This window comes from Equus przewalskii, chromosome 25, assembly GCF_037783145.1.
Source record: "Equus przewalskii isolate Varuska chromosome 25, EquPr2, whole genome shotgun sequence".
NCBI classification, from domain to species: Eukaryota; Metazoa; Chordata; class Mammalia; order Perissodactyla; family Equidae; genus Equus; species Equus przewalskii.
Window position 1 is genome coordinate 12,787,371 of NC_091855.1, and position 16,655 is coordinate 12,804,025.

Consider the following 16,655-nt stretch of genomic DNA (forward strand, 5'->3'; position numbering starts at 1 on the left):
GTACTAAGTTGATTCTAAACATCATTTTAAAAGAACAAATGTATGAAAATAGCTAGTGATTTTTCTTTTAAGTAAAACAATGACAAGGCTTTATTCAATCAGATGTAAAAACATAAGCCACAGTGATTAAAATACTTGGTATATTACAGAAAAATAAACTCAGACATAAATGCGACCAAATGATATTTCATTAACATACCTATGTATAAAACTGAAATGTAACCTATAGTAAATGTGATGCTTCAAGACATTGGAGGAAAGAAGGATCATTCAATAAAAGATGTTGAGAAAATTGGCTCTCCATTTTGGTGGAGAAGATTGATCAACACATGAACTACAGATGAATTAAAATATTTAAACATTAAAAACTGAAAGTTTATGTTTTAAAACTTGAGATTATTTTTATGATCTCTAGGTAAGAGAAAACTTTCTAGGTGAGACACGAAACCAAGAAAATATAATAGAAATATTGATAGAACCCCCTATATAAGCATTTAAAATCTCTTAATGGAAGTGTCAGCTAAGCAAAAATTGTTACAAATGTCAAACTTTAAAAATTCATATTTTCAATAGATTTAACTGCCACTGATTTAATATTTTCAGTATATAAAGCTTTCTAATAATTCAGTAGGAAGAACATGGCCACCAATAGAGAATAGCAGGCAAAGGATATATTCCAGCAATTTGTAAGGGGAAAGAAGCAAGTTGCTTTTAAATAAATACTCATTATAACTGTTAAGAAATGTAAATTTTAAAAATATTCTGTTGCTTTGCACACATCAGTTAAATAACGATTTAAAACTGAGATTACCTAGGATTGTCAAGGTTTGAGTGAAAAGAACATTGTTGTTTGGAGCACAAAATGGTACCCTCTTTCTGTAGGGCAGTCTGCAATGTGTCAAAAACTTCAAAGTACTGATATAAAAGACATCTATTTTATAGGGGAATAAAGCAGCTTACAAATAGTGTATTGCCTGGAATGATTCTCACCCAAAAAATACCATGAGTTGGAGATTAGAGCGCCAGGGAGCAGGAGCCAGAACTGTAGAAAGCCAGGATTTAGGAGAAGGAGATGCCCTGAGGACAGATGGCTGTAGCAGCACTGCAGCATTACTTACCCTTGGACAAGCAGCAATGTGGAAAGTTCAGCCTGGGATTCCCTGAGACCATGAGAGCTTTATGGGAGGCTGAAGTGGTACCAGGCAGTGGTGCCCTCTCATTAAAGGTAGAAGCAGAAATAAATTTTGTCCAAAGGAAATTTTCCTCATTTAGGTCAGCCATACTCCAACAGATTAAGATCAAGTAATGAATGTACTACCAAAACTCACCAAAGCATATCAAACTGTCCCTGGCAAGCCAGGATGTATGGTTAACCTGCCTATGATGCAAGGTCCAAGGGACCAGCCTGGTGGCGCAGCAGTTAAGTGCTTAAGCAGTTAAGATACAGAGAATTGATAGTTCCTAAGATCTTAGATGCTTCAAACCTAGTAATTATGCTTGACTTTATTTACTAATATTTAAATAAAATAATTGTATTTCAAAACTGAATTAAATATGTAAGTATTATTTTCTCTTCCTGTATGCAGTGCTTTCAGTTTTTTACCTCTACGTGCCTCCTCACTTGGATGTTTTAGGGAGAAATTTTTTTAAATCTTGTGTCACATAATAAAAACTATTTTTTTAAATTTGAGTTCATAATACTTTACATCATTGTGAAATTTCAGTTGTACATTATTTCTTGTCTGTCACCACATAGGTGCTCCCCTTCACCCCCTGTGCCAACCCCCCAACCCCCTTCCCCTAGTAACCACTGAACTGTTTTGTTTGTCCATGTGCTTGTTTATATTCCACGTATGATTGAAATCATCTGATGTTTGTCTTTCTCAGTGTGGCTTATTTCACTAAGCATAATTCCCTCCAGGTGTTTCCATGTTGTTGCAAATAGGATGAATTTGTCTTTTTTTTTTCCTGGCTGAGTAGTATTCCATTGTGTAAATATACCACATCTTCTTTATCCAATCGTCAGTTGATGGGCACTTGAATAGTTTCCATGTCTTGGCTATTGTGAATAGTGCTGCAGTGAACATAGGGGTATGTATGTTACTTTGGATTGTTGATTTCAAGTTGTTTGGGTAGATACCCAGTAGTGGGATAGCTGGGTCATAAGGTAGTTCTATTTTTAGTTTTTTGAGGAATCTCCGTGCTGTTTTCCATAGTTGCTGCACCAGTTTGCATTCCTACCAACAGTGTATGAGGTTTCCCTTCTGTCCAACATTTGTTATTTTTAGTCTTAGTGATTATAGCCATTTTAACAGGTGTAAAGTGGTATCTTAGTGTAATTTTGATTTGCATTTCCCTGATGATTAGTGATGTTGAACATCTTTTCATGTGTTTATTGGCCATCTGTATATCTTCTTTGGAAAAATGTTCATATCCTCTGCCCATTTTTTAATCGGGCTGTTTGTTTTTTTGTTGTTCAATTGTCTGAGTTCCTTATATATTATGGAGATTAACCCCTTATCGGATATATGATCTGCAAAAATTTTCTCCCAGTTTGTGGGTTGTCTTTGGTTTTGATCCTAGTTTCTTTTGCCTTGCAGAAGCTCTTTTGTCTGATGAACCCCCACTTGTTTATTAATAAAAACAATATATTTTAATGTGAAAATAATATATTAAAAATTTTGCCTCTCACTTATAAGAATTTTACTGTTCCACTTAATTGAGAAACTTTGACCAATCTTGAGAGCAATTCATAGAATGATCTTAATATGCCAGGATTGAAAACTCACTCATTTTGGGGCCTTATGTCATAGTTATCTATAGTTTAACCAAAAGCAGGATCTTTTTATCTTTAAAGATTTATGCCTAGAATATATCACATTAGACTCAAAACATTGTTGTGTCTTGTATTGCTCTAAGGTAGTACCTAAGTAATTCTGAGGTTACTTTTCAGTTATGATAATGAGCCATATCATTTGTCCCTTGCTTTAAATAATCTTTACTGCTTTTAACAGACTATTTTGAATATCTATTAATTACTATTTATTTAACTTCCTGACATACCTATCTCAATGACACAGAACAATTCAGATTTACTTTCATTTTTGTAAATAACCTTAAGAGTAGACCTATATTTACCCTGATTGATTTAGGCCAGGTTTATTTTGTGTTGCTGGAAATGAATATATGTCATAATTTCCTTCTTTTTTTCTGATTCCTTCCGAGTTTAAACAACTGCTGTTTCTCTTTGATGTTTTCTTGTCATTGCTGCTGACTATCAGAGACAGGTCAGGAAGATTAAGGAAAATATTCTTTACATAGATCCATCATTACATAATATAAAAAGCTTTTTTTAAAAAACAGAATTTGCAAAAGTTGTGGTATCTGAAAATTGTTCAGAGAAAATTACACAAAGTCTGATAGCTTCTGGGCAACTTTCGTTAATAAAAAAAAAAGAAGAAAAAAACACTTCTCTGGACAACCAGGACCTGACAGAATCTAGTGTTGCCACTCTCCATATCCCCACCTATTTCTTTCTTTTCTCTCCTTTCCCTAGAGGCAAACATGGTTTGGTATTGAAGAAGTCTGCTTTTCCTGTTATAGTGTTGAGCAAAATGTCAGTTTCCATCTGCCCTACTTAGTGTTTCTGCTTTGGCCACCCGCTGCTCTTGGATACTTAATTTTTATTGTGTGAAGAGAAAACCTGAGTTAACTCTGTTCATAATTATTTTAATATAAAATAATATTGCCTGGTTACCAAATCTTTCAGGTTTGTTTTATAAACCTGAATTTTTTATATCCTTTTTTGGTTGATTCTTGTGATTTTGGTTTGGCTCTTGCATATCCTGAGCCGCGCTTAGGGGTATGATTTCTAGAGCATACCATTGGGCTGAAATGAACTTCAAAGGGGCACTGAAAGAGGAAATGTTATAAATGAGCAGTATCAGGAGTGTGTATGTTTGTGTGTGTTAGTCTTAGGGATGATCATTCCTATACATTCTGACTAGGTGACAGGATTTGTTTACTGCCAGTAGATAGCAACCAACTTTTTCCTCCCTACTCCCACCAGCTGCCCTAATAAAGTCAACTATTCAGTTGCCTATAGCAGTAACCTGAAGAACTCAGTCCCAATCCTAGGACATGTGCACACACATACACACACACACATATATCATCCTCAGTTTTATGAAGTGTAATCTGTTTTATCCAAGGATGGACTCTGTTTTGACTTCTTCTAAATCTCAGACTTGAAGGTGACATAGGCTGTATTTAATAACTACCTTATTCTCAGCACCATAATCTGGATGTTTTGAAAGAGTCTAGTATCTTCAGAGCTTAAATTACAAATCCTGGTTCTGAGATATCAGCCCAAATTTCCATACCAAAAATATATATATATGTGTGTGTGTGTGCCTATAGTTGTATATATAAATATATATAAACTATGATTCCTTGGAAAAATCTCATAATTATAAAATAAAATGCTTTTTTAGCTTTCAAATTAGTGTATATAAGAAGTATTATTTAATTTTTTAAAGAATGTTTTATTTTTATGATCTTTTTTGTATTCTTACAGTTTTATCCTTTTTAGCGGCAAAGGAGAGCTGTACCTCTTTTCATAACAGTTTTTAAAAATTAGTCTTCTGATTATTAAGTCCATTGTTAAGAGATTTCTCTTCCAATGTAACAAATGTAAAGACTTTCTTTTATCTAACATGTCAATTTTATTTAATAAATAGTATTCTTCCTTTTATATTTCAGATTGTAACTTACTGAATTATTTTTTATCCATTCTTATGTTTGTAGAGACTTACAAAGTAGATTTTTCCACTATAAAGTATAATAATGGTTGATTTTAAATGATTATGATAAGACCCTTGTTTAGTACGAGCAGCAGAGCCTTAACTTGAATTGAGTGAAACATTCCCCTATTTTGTGTCATTCTGAGTCTTATTCCTGTTCTAACAAAAAAAAGGCCAAGGCTGCTGTTGTTTTACAGCTTTAATTTTTAGTGTATGGCTGTTAATGGAAATTAAAAAATTGATGTAAACTTATTTGGTTTACCAATTTGAACAATTTTATTTACCAGAAGTAGTTATGGACACTTGCTTACATTTTTTTCATCTTTGCTTAGATACATAATTACACTGCTGTTTTCTGTTGGACTTGGGTGGAAGCTTAAATCCAGGAGATGTTGTTAGTTCCTTTTTCTTTGAAAGACATGTTCAGTCTTCTCACATCCTTTTCCTGATCTAGTTCAGAGGTTTTATGGCAGTGTCCAAGGCTATATTCCTGGGAATTGTTGTCTCCAAAGCTGCTGCTTCTTGATAAATCTTCATTAAGTTTTCAAGATTGCTGCTAGCACCTGGAATTCTTCAAACATCTTCTAGTAATTCATACACGTTCAAAAACAGACATGCTAATAGCTTCTGTTCTGTACTGCTTCTGATAGAACTATTCAGTTTCACAGCTGCTTTGACTATAGTCCATAACAGCAACTTCTGCAGTATTAGGTACCTTTAGATTTGTGCTTTAATACGAATAATAGGACCTAACATTTGTTAAGCACTTGCTATGTGATAGGAATGATACTGATCATTTTATATGTTTTATTGCATTTAAGCAGAATACAAAGATCCTTCCTATGTTTGAATAGGGTGTAGTGCTTTATAACTGGGAAGCACATAATAATAGATTAATGGATTAGGTTCAGAATTGGAGTCTATAGGCCTGAGTTCCCTTCTGGAGTTTTCTGTTGATTTACTCTGTGGTTTTGGATTAGTCATTAGAACTTATTGGTGTGTCCATTTCTTCACTTACAGAAAGAGAAGTAATAAATGTCTCCTCTGTCTCATGTAATACAGAAATGTGTTAAGTATTTAATTAGAGAATGTCTATAGGTATTTTGTAAGAAAGTCACTGAAAATAAAAAGTTCTGATGTGAATATTTCTTCTATTGAATTATGTGGCTAAATAATAATATTCATGTTTAGCTCACCAATGTAGTGAATAAGAGAAATAAGAGCTTTTTCAGAGCATTGTAAATTTATGTAGTGTAAAATGTTATCAAACTAGCAGTATAAATATTGTGACATCTTTTTAGTTAACTAAAAATGCTTTCGAGTATTAGCACTTTAGTTTTATAAGAAAGGTAACAAATATCATTACCTTCTTTTTACAAATGGAAAACTGGGAGATAGATAAATTTCTGGAGGCATAGAACAAAAACTGATATTCATTCAGTATGTGAATAATGAAAAACAACATCTATTAGGTTATAGATGATGAATAAAAAGCCTGATCATAAAGTGAGAGGTTAGTAGCTTTAAAATCAATCTTTAGACAGTCAAAATTGTAGAGAGCAAGTTATTTAATTCAAGCTACAGCATGCCATATCCTCCAAATACTTATGTGTATGCATTCTCCTCTCATCTTTACTCTTGGAACTTCTACTTAGTTAAGCTTATATCAAGACAACAGAAATATTGAATTTCTTTGCTTTTAGGAAGTACTGTGCTCATTTTCCTCTTTCCCAGTTGGCCCCTAATTTTAAAACTGAGGATGGTATGAGATGATGAAAGGCAACACCTTATAATAATAATTAAAATAGAAAGGAGCTCTTTTTGGTTTTTTATCTCTTCTCATTCCACTTCCTTTACCTGACCTATCTCTTGTGCCTCTTTGTCTCCTGTGCCTCTTTTGGTGAGAATCTAGTTTTGGAGAAAGAGAATTTCAAACATGATAAGTACATGTTTCTAATGTGGCTACTTTCTAAAGAGATCACCAGTGGGCATTATCATATCTCAGGGCAAAAGAGCAAAGTTTTAGATTTTCTAAAATCATTTGGCAGTGAGTCATTTGCAAATAGTACTTATACGCCTAAAGTAGGAGCTTTTTTCTTTTCTTTTCAATGAGGATGTTTAAGCACAGCCTAAAGTTGTGTTGTTATCTGAACATTAAAAACTTGCACTGCTTTAAGTAAACCAACTAGTTATGTGTGATCATTAATAAAATGAAAATCCAATGTATAGTTTTTTTAGTCAGCTGTTATGTTTCTGCTTATATTATATACTACTAACCACATTAAAAAACAAAGTAAAACTCCAGAGTAGCTGGAGTAAAGAGACTGGGTTATATATTCACCAGTTCATTGACCAGACAGCAGCTTTTCAATACAATTTCAAATTGGTTCATCTTTCTTCAGATTTGAGAAACAGGATATTTTCCCATATCTACATATCAACTTTTGAGGAGCATAAATGAATAAAATTTTTTTCTATATAGCTTGAAAGACATATGTAACCAACACCCTACCATAAGGGAGAACTTTACTGTTTTTCACATAATGCCAAATGAAACAATATATATTGCAGATATGAAAATGCTGATAATTCATAGAAATAGTGTTATTCTTTCACCTTTCCCTAGAACAAGATATAAAGTAGTACTGTTTATGTAAGTAGAATATGAAGATAAGTATTCTTGTGAAAAATATCTAATAAAAATAATTTGCTCATCTGAGTTCCTGATTTTTTATTTGATAATTTGACAAATTAATATTTAGATAAAGGAGGAAAATAATGTGAAAAATAACACACTATGTTAAGAGAAAAGTACTCGCTGCTGTATACTCAAGTTGGACATTTAACAAGGGTTGGGATCTAAATGTTAGCAAACAGGGTGAGATTTTTCATAGTAAAAGTAACGCTTGGAAATCTTTCAGTCACCCGTACTATATTGTATGAAGACATATTCTCAGTAGCCCAACAACCAGTTTTTACTCTAACGTTGAAATAAATCCTTTTATTGAGCCAAATAAATTGGTTGGCTTGCTTTAGGGGTCATATTATACAAGAAATACTTAGCTTTAATCACTAGAACTTTACCTAGCATGGTGATATGCTAACTCAGTGACTCTTACGGGAACTGAGATGAACTGTGGAAATAGCAGACTCTTAGCGGCATCTCATTTTCACTGCAAAGTACATGTTCATTGAGTGGAATGGAAGATGAAATTGCCTGCAGTACTTAAATTTTTACTCTTTTTTTCCTTGTTTTCTCTCTAAAATTGTACTCTGTCCTTTGATCTTTCATCATAATCAGATCTTATTTAAATATTGTACAACTCTAACTGAAAACCAAAATGGAGTATCTCCGTTTTGAAAAGTGTTCTGCTTCTTCCAGGAGTGAAAGAAGATGTAAATATTTAAGAAGGCTAAAACCCGAAGAAAAAGAAATGCATTATCAATAAGATCGTATCTCCCAAGTAAAACTGGGATAACTGCTTTCACTCCTTGGTTGCAGCTTCTCCTTTGTAGCAGTAGTCTTTAACCACTTAATCACACTGTTATGATACACTGATGTGTTCTGATTGGTTGAAAGATGTTTGCGACTAACATAAAATTAACAGAATCAGCAAATGAATGTTTTCAACTAATTAGAATAAATTCAAGGCTGCCCTTATAACAATGTGACTCTCACTTTCATTTTGCTGTTTCTTAAATGAGAGGAGAAAGGAGTAGATTCATAGCTGGTGCTCCTTAAACATCTGTAGGAGTTAGTCTTGTATGTAAATTTTATGCATCATATGCAGTCCTCAGAAAAAAAATGTTAAAGATAGCTTCTCTGTACTACAGAATACATATAGGGGCATGCTCTGAATTATAAGTTTATTATAACCCTTTTTTAAAATGTAAAACAATATTAATGTGGTTGCCCTTTAAGGGACGGAGTCAGGGAAATCTAGTTGGCTGGCATTAAACTGCCTATTTTTACTAATTTATCTCCTAACTGGGTCCATATTTTGCTCTGATGAAGGATCCTCACATTTATTTCAATCTACTTTACAAAGTTGAATACAAGGTATCATGAAGATTAGATCAAGTGGTACATATTATCATTAATCTACCTCATTTCTTCCATGTGCAATGTGTTTTTCAAAGTGTGGTCTTTTGACCAGCATCACAAGCATAAGCTGGACACTTGTTAGAAATGCAAATTTTGAGGCCCCAACCAGATATTCTGAATCAAAATTTCTGCTCAGGGCCCAGCAATCGGTGTTTAACAAACCCTATAGGAGATTCTGATGCACACTGAAGTGTTAGAACCACTGCTCTAACCATATCCCACCTGGATAGCTTAGTACCCATTAGATGGTGTTTCACAGATAGTCTTTATTTAAGATTATCTAATCAGCGGAGGGCACTGCATCAATTGTTAGGAGGAAATTTTATTAAATCTACCTAGTCAAGTAACAAGCATGTAAATATTAATACACAAATTAGGCTCTGTTAATAAAAGTATGAGCACTATACTAAGTGATTTTTCACAATCACCATGCATATGAGGAACTTCTGCACATTTACATTTAGCTATTGTGTGTCCTGTACATATTTAAACATCATTGCCTGTTAAAGCAATAACATTTTTTTAAGGTCATTTTTCCTGTGAAGTTAAAAATGGACCTGGATTTTATTGACAAGTTCCCTGGGCTATAGAATCATTGTTTATGACACTCTTTTTTGCAAGTTGAGCAGTCTTTGAAGCATCTTTCTGACTTTAATCTTCAAAGCTTCAAGGGTAAAAGAAAAAATCACGATAAGTGATTTTCCATAGGCGGTTACAACTTGCATAGTTTATAAAGTATTTGGAAGTTAAAGATCAAATGTCTTATTTAAAGAGAATAGGTAAATCCAATTAAACCTCATTATTTTGGACTCTGCCAGTTCAGAAAAGTTGTGTCTGAAGTAGGAATATAAATTTCTATTGCTCAAGGAAAAAAAGAATTTGATAATCAAATTAATAATGTATGAAAAAGTGAGAAACAGAATTTTAGCTAATGAAGAAAAAATAGCTTCAAACTTTTAATAGCATCTTTTTGCCATTTTATTATGAATAGTCTATTGATAAAGAATGCTTGCTACCTACTCATTAACACTTTATCTGTATTGTACTAGAATATCTGATTAAAAGGAAAAACCTACATTTGTTAAAACCATTCTTCTGTTTGGATTTTCTAATAATTTAGACAGACAACTTTTCTTGTTTTATTCTAAATTAAGTTTTATTGTCTTGTTCTTTGCCTTCCACTTGTACCTCCCCATTTACAATTTATAGATGTTTTCCCCCAGCTCTTGCCCTCCCATCCATCTTCTAGTTCCTGCTTCATTTGGCTGCTTGTTCCCTTTAGATCCCACTATTTCAGTTTTCTGCTTCCTGCCCTCCCACTTTCCAATGGTCTTACATTTAGGTTCTCTCTCTTCTCTTTTCCCTCATCTTTGGTTCTCGACCACTGTATCTAGATTTGTTTTCTGGAGTTTTGAATTATTTCTGTTCTCTGTTATGATTAAAACTGCAAGGATGTAAGGAGAATTGGAAGGTAGCTGCATAGAGAGAATTGACATGTATTGAATACCTACTCTATGCTAGGTGATTTATTTATATCATTTAGTTCTCATAAAATATAGGTATGTTTTGTTATTATCTCCATTTTATTCTTAAGTACATTGAAGCTCAGAGAGGTTAAATATTTTGTTCTAATTCATAGAATAACTAACTGACAAAGCCGGTTTCAAATTTATATTAGTTAACTTATTTATTCATTCTTTTATTCAACAAATATGTATTGAGTCTATATACTATATGTTGGGCACTGTGTTGGTGGCTTAACCGATCTAGTCTTACTCTGATGGACCTCAACTGTGTAGTGACGTTGTCTGACTTCACAGATGGTGGTTTTTCTGCTACACCAAACAGCTTGAGAGAAAGAGAAACTAAAAAGGAAACAGAAAAGCTCTGATGTTTTATGGAAGAGGTATATTTGATACAGATGTAAAAAAGACTGTGCATTATTTAGGAACACCCTATCGAAAAGATTGGTTTTTGTGTAGTCCTAGAGAGAGTCTGACAGCCTCCCCTGTCATTCACTCCTGTCAGCACCAATGCCTTTCACTGGCATCATGAAAATATATATCTTTCTCTTATGTTCGAAAGTATACAAGATTTGTATCGATAGGCCCAAATTCTCTAGAAAGTCTTCAGAAAGAATTAACTGTCCTTCCTAAATTATGTTTAGAAAAAGATGATCTCTTTGTAAAGAATACATATATGCATTTATCTGTCCCTCAACCATATATTTGTTAATATCCTAAAAAATATTTAATGCGGTTTACCCAAATGTATAAATACACCAGAACCTTTAATAAGATAAATGTTGAAAAATAGGGCAAAGAAAAATAAGATGAAATTAGGTTGTGTTCTCTAAGCAAGTGAAATGAGACATTCCAGATAGACCACTGTGGTCTGGCCAAATCCAATGGTATATTTTAGAGGATGTAGAAAGATTAATTTATATCTCTTTTAGGTAATTCTCATATATAATTTGTCAATTGAGTTTTTTATGTAGTAGGTGACAGTGAGTTTACACACTCTTCTAAGTTTGTTTTATTCAATACTGCAACATCAGTGCCTTAGAATACTACCTAGCACATAGTAGATGCTTAATAAGTATTTATTATATGGATGGATAAATGTTGTGCTTTCAAGTATCTTTTTAAGTGAAAGACTTCCTCTCAACTATCTGTTGATATTTTCTTCCTTTGTCCTTAAGTAAAGTGTGCTGTTATACTTTGGAGTACATCTCTATGCAGGCCCCCAAATTCATTAAGTGTTAAACATTGCTTGTGTGACATTTTCGAGCAGATAAAGAAATAAATGTTAACCCTATCTAAAGAGCTCTTTTAAAGACTTTCTTGGTAACATCCCATGCTTGATTTTTAGGGCTCAAATATTTCAAGGTCCCTAAGAAGGAGTCGTAAATCTCAATACAGCAATTTATAACATGGTAATAGTGTTTCCTCTCAGGAGACTTCAAAATCATATCAGATAGATTGAATCTGGAAAATAAGGGATAGATTCTAGATAATGCTAGCTCCACAATTTTTAGCTATGTATTTAAGTAAAAGTAACCCCCAAATTTAGGAATTTAAGAATTTCCTTTTCTCCTGCGTGCTGGCCCTCTATTTTTAAAGCAGGTTTCATTGAAAAGCATTATGATAGTGCTAGTTTTCCTTTAAAATTTCTGCCATTGTTAAATAATTGCATTGTGCTGGGATTCAGTGGATCAGTAGATTATGTCAATTCTGCTAATCGTTTATTCTATATAATTATAAGGGATTAAATAACTAATTTATGTGCCTCTTAAAACTTTATTTATAACATCAACTGACGTCTAACATGTACTTGATGCATTTTAACTGCTTTGCTGATTCCTCAACCTAAATTTTGACCAAGGCTACAATCTTATTCAGAACTATCACTTTACTTCTAATGAAATATTAAAATATCCACCTTTCTCTATATTCCACCATAATTTACTTTTTATTTCGTTTGTCTTCTTATTTACTGGAAAAGTATTTTGCAATCTTTGTTTTTGTATTGCTCTCATTTATTATAACCTGCTGCATTTGTAGAAACAGAGGATTAGAAATGGATTAAGTCAGGTATTTCACTCCCAAAATTTAGCCTAAAACATATCTTTATCATCACAGTATGATAAATATGTACCTATTTTAATTGACTTTTAGAAATGAAAGTTTCCTATTTCCTTCATTAGCTTATCCAAGTTTAACCACACTTGTCTAAAAGAATGTCCTATCTTAAGACTTTCATTATAGAGGCCTGCCCGGTGGCGCAGCAGTTAAGTACGCACATTCTGCTTTGGCAGCCTGGGGTTTGCCAGTTTGGATCCCGGGTGTGGACATGGCACCGCTTGGCAAGCCATGCTGTGGCAGGCATCCCACATATAAAGTAGAGAAAGATGGGCATGGATGTGAACTCAGGGCTAATCTTCCTCAAAAATAAAAAAATAAAAACAATCAGATAATTTATATTGAAGATATGGAAGATGGTAAATCTAGAGTTTTTCTTCTGCCCAATAAATGGGGAAAATTGACTTGGTGAGTTCTTGAGTTCTTTTTAATTATATCATAAAACCATGGAGCTAGGAGAGATACAGAGAGAGCTCAGGTTTCCAGGGACTAATTATTTCAAGAATAATAGACACAGAAAAATACCCAGATTTCTCACCCTATGAAAATCTGTCGAGCTTCTATAGCAACTGAGGTTGTATTTTAAGATTTAGGTTATTAGGCTAGATGAGACTTCTATCAAATACTTCTGAGTTGTAAGGGTAAGAAAGGTCTGCTAATATAAAGTTCCCTGGGTGTCCTGATCCTCACTCAGCTTTTATTCAGTGGTCCCAAAGAACTGTCTTGATGCCTTAAAAAAAATGTTTGGAGAACTACAAAGTATGGTTTATAGAAAGCATGATTTATAGTTATTTTTAAGTTAATTTTACTACTCTGTATTCCTTCTTTTTGGCTAATTTCACTCAGTCTGCTATTTAATCTTTAATTACAGGCCACAAAAGAAGTAATAGAACGGGAAGCACCAGGGATGGCCCTGGCAATGCTGATGGGATCACTTAATGTTACACCTCTGGGCATGCTCTCTAGGTAAGAAAGTCACCAACATGTTGCAAAGAAAGTTAATTCCATATCTCTAATCACTACAGTAGACTGATAAACCTAAAGAACTTTCGTCATAACACTTAAGATTGCCCTCTTTGTATCCTAGAGTTAAGTCTTAATATCTTGTCTGGTTAAATCTTGGCCACAATTTTCTTCACGTTTTTTTTTTTTTTTACATATTGTTTAAATTTTTAGAAAATATTATATTACTGCTAAAAGTTGTTAATCCCAACCCAGAGAAGAGTTCAGTTTATTAAGATGTAAAATTATTCTTTTTGTGATTATTTGTAATCATCAATTAATGTGCATTAATTGTCATTAAATACTAATTTAATAAAACTGAACAGTAGAATTTTTAAAAATAAGTTCTCATAAGTTAGGAACATTTACTCCAATTTGTAAATAGGCATAATGATGTGTGGTCATGAAAAGAGCTCAATAATATATTATTAGTTTATTAAATTAATATATTTAAAACTATGCCTTTGTTGACATAAATGTTGACATCCATCTTCAAATCCATCTTCGAGCTGATGGTTTAGTTATTTATTTATTATTATTTTAGCAACTCTTAGATTAAAATCCCCTTTAATGAGGACAGCATATGTTATTTAAGTTAAAGACAGAAATATCAACTTAGTGAGAATCTGTTGATTTAATGACCGTTGATTACTAGACAGTTGATCTCAAAGCACCCTAAAAATACATAGCAAGTTTCTAATTGCAGGATTTAACAATAATTATTTATAACCATTTATTGATCTTGTGTGCGATATGAACATAAAAGTTAATATATCCATTTGATGCATGGAATATGAGTCACAGTGCCCTTTCTGTTACTTAGACTAAGTTTATATCCTATTAGTGGCAGCCACTTGAAGCACAGCTACAGGGAAATGTGAATGGGCCATTAGTTACTATATTTTCTTTGCTGTCACAAGTACTGTATTATAATATTTAATTTTAGTAAGAGCAAAAAGAAAATTAAAGTAGCATGATCGAGATTTTAAATTAAAAGCCCATGCTGGTCTTTGAGGAACTCACATTGAATCTTTTATGCTGTTGGTGTTCTTTATTATTAACCCTTATTTATGTTACCTAGACATAGGAGGTAAATGGTCACAACTGATCTCTTTTCTTTGTGGAATGAAGTAGTGGTCTTTGAACACAAAAGAACTGTTTCTTGGCATACAAGGAATATAGTCAAGAAAGAATTAAATGTCATCTCTTGTTAATTCTTTTATAATAAAAGTCTAATTCAACAAACAAAATAATGCTCTATTTGCCAGGCCCATATTAACTATTAGGGATACTAAGGATAGAAAGAAAAATCAGGCATGGTCCTCAGCTTAAGGATCCCACAGTTTACCTGAAGAACTTATTCTTTGCAACTGTTAAGGTAACTCTAAATTGAATATAACTGTCTTGATCCAGCATGGAAATATCACTGTTGTCTTACTGAAAGATTTTTCTGGATTAATTTCTCCTCTACATTCTGAATCCACGTAATTACTGAGCCCTGGACTGTTGAGTGAGTGAAAAATTAATCAGCAGGAGCTTATTCTAAGTACTTTGGAATAGATCCATCATCTTTATCACAGCACGGTAACAGTTTCTTCTGGCTTTTCTTTGTGTTCATTACTAATTTAACTGAGAGTTTATTTACAAATTTGAAATAGAGATAGTAGTCTCCATGAGTTGTAGAAGAGGGAATTGTGGAATATTTCCTTGACTGTTCATTTTTTGTGCTTTTCAAAGCCATGATTAGATTGATGCTTCCTTTCTACAGCATTTTTACCTCATATGTACTTTGAGTTTTCTACATGCTTCTATTAAAGCACATACTATATTGTAATTATTTACTTACTTGTCTGTATTGCCTAATTTGTGTAAAATCCTTAAGAATGGGAGCTGTATCTTATTCATTTTTACATCCGTAGCCCCTAAAACAACTTCTGATACATAGTAAGTGCTCAAAAAATGGTTTTTTTATGGTTACTGTTGACAAATCAATGTTTCATCCTAGTTCTGATAGAATATTTTTCAAAGTAAAGTAATGCATCAAGTTGGTGCCTTGCCTTCCTATTTTTATCTCTAGACAGCAGCATTAAATAAAAACAATTTTTAATATCACTAAATTAATTTAAAATGGTTTTCATCTACTTGGTTAACTTAATATCCTCCAGTTTTCTTTGTACAAGTAAGTGGGAAGATAATATCAAGTAACAGTTAAGAGCATCATCTCTGAAGCCAGATTGCTTGAGTTCTATTCTGGCTCTACTACTTACTAGCTGCTTAGCATGTTTTTTTGTTTGTTTTCTCATCTGTATAATGAGGATGTTAGTAGTATCAAACTTCTTGGATTGAGTTAGTCCATGTAATGTGCTTAGAACAACTGATTCATAAGAAATCTTATTTGAGTGTTGATTACTGTTGTTGTGTTGTTATTGTTTGAAAGTTCTAGTTCTTACAGCAGTACTGCTGGCAAAACCTTCTAATAGCTTTCCTTCGTCTGCAAATGTCTTTATCTTACCTTCATTCCTGAAGGATATTTTCACTAAATACAGAATTCTGGATTGACAGTTTTTTTCTTTCATCACTTTAGAAAAAAATGTTATTCCATTGTCTTCTGGCTTCATGATTCCTTGGAGAAATCCACAGTTATTTGAATTGCTGTTCCCTTATGTGTAATGTATGGTTTTTCTCTGGATGCTTTGAAGATATTTTGATTCTTATGTGTCTGGGTGTAGTTTTCTTTGAGTTTATCCTTTTGGGTTCAGAGAGCTTCTTTAATCTGTAAATTTATGTCTTTAATCAAATTTAGGAAGTTTTCAGCTATTAACTTTTCAAATTCTTTTTTCTGCACCAATCTCATTCTCCTCTCCTGCTAAGACTTGTGTGACATGATTTTTACATGTTTTGATAATGTCTCACAGGTCCCTAAGGCTCACTTTTTTTAATCATGTTTTTCTCTCTATACTTCACCTCAGGTTGTTTCTGTTGATCTAGGTTCAAGTTCACAGACTTTTTCCTCTTTCATCTCCATTGTGCCTTTGAGCCTATGCAGTGTGTTTTTAAATTTTGGATAACGTATTTTTTCAGTTCTAAAATTTCTATTTGACTGTT

General features: G+C 33.0%; 1 protein-coding gene across 50 annotated transcripts in view; it reads left to right on the forward strand.

The window, feature by feature from the left end:
- Positions 1–16,655, forward strand: part of GPHN (gephyrin) — a 564,043-nt gene that overhangs the window by 286,965 nt on the left and 260,423 nt on the right. For all 50 annotated transcript variants that reach the window (XM_070594056.1, XM_070594020.1, XM_070594022.1 and 47 more), the window contains one exon: positions 13,420–13,514. In XM_070594056.1, coding sequence (XP_070450157.1) covers positions 13,420–13,514 — 95 coding nt within the window. The remainder of the gene's footprint in view (positions 1–13,419; positions 13,515–16,655) is intronic.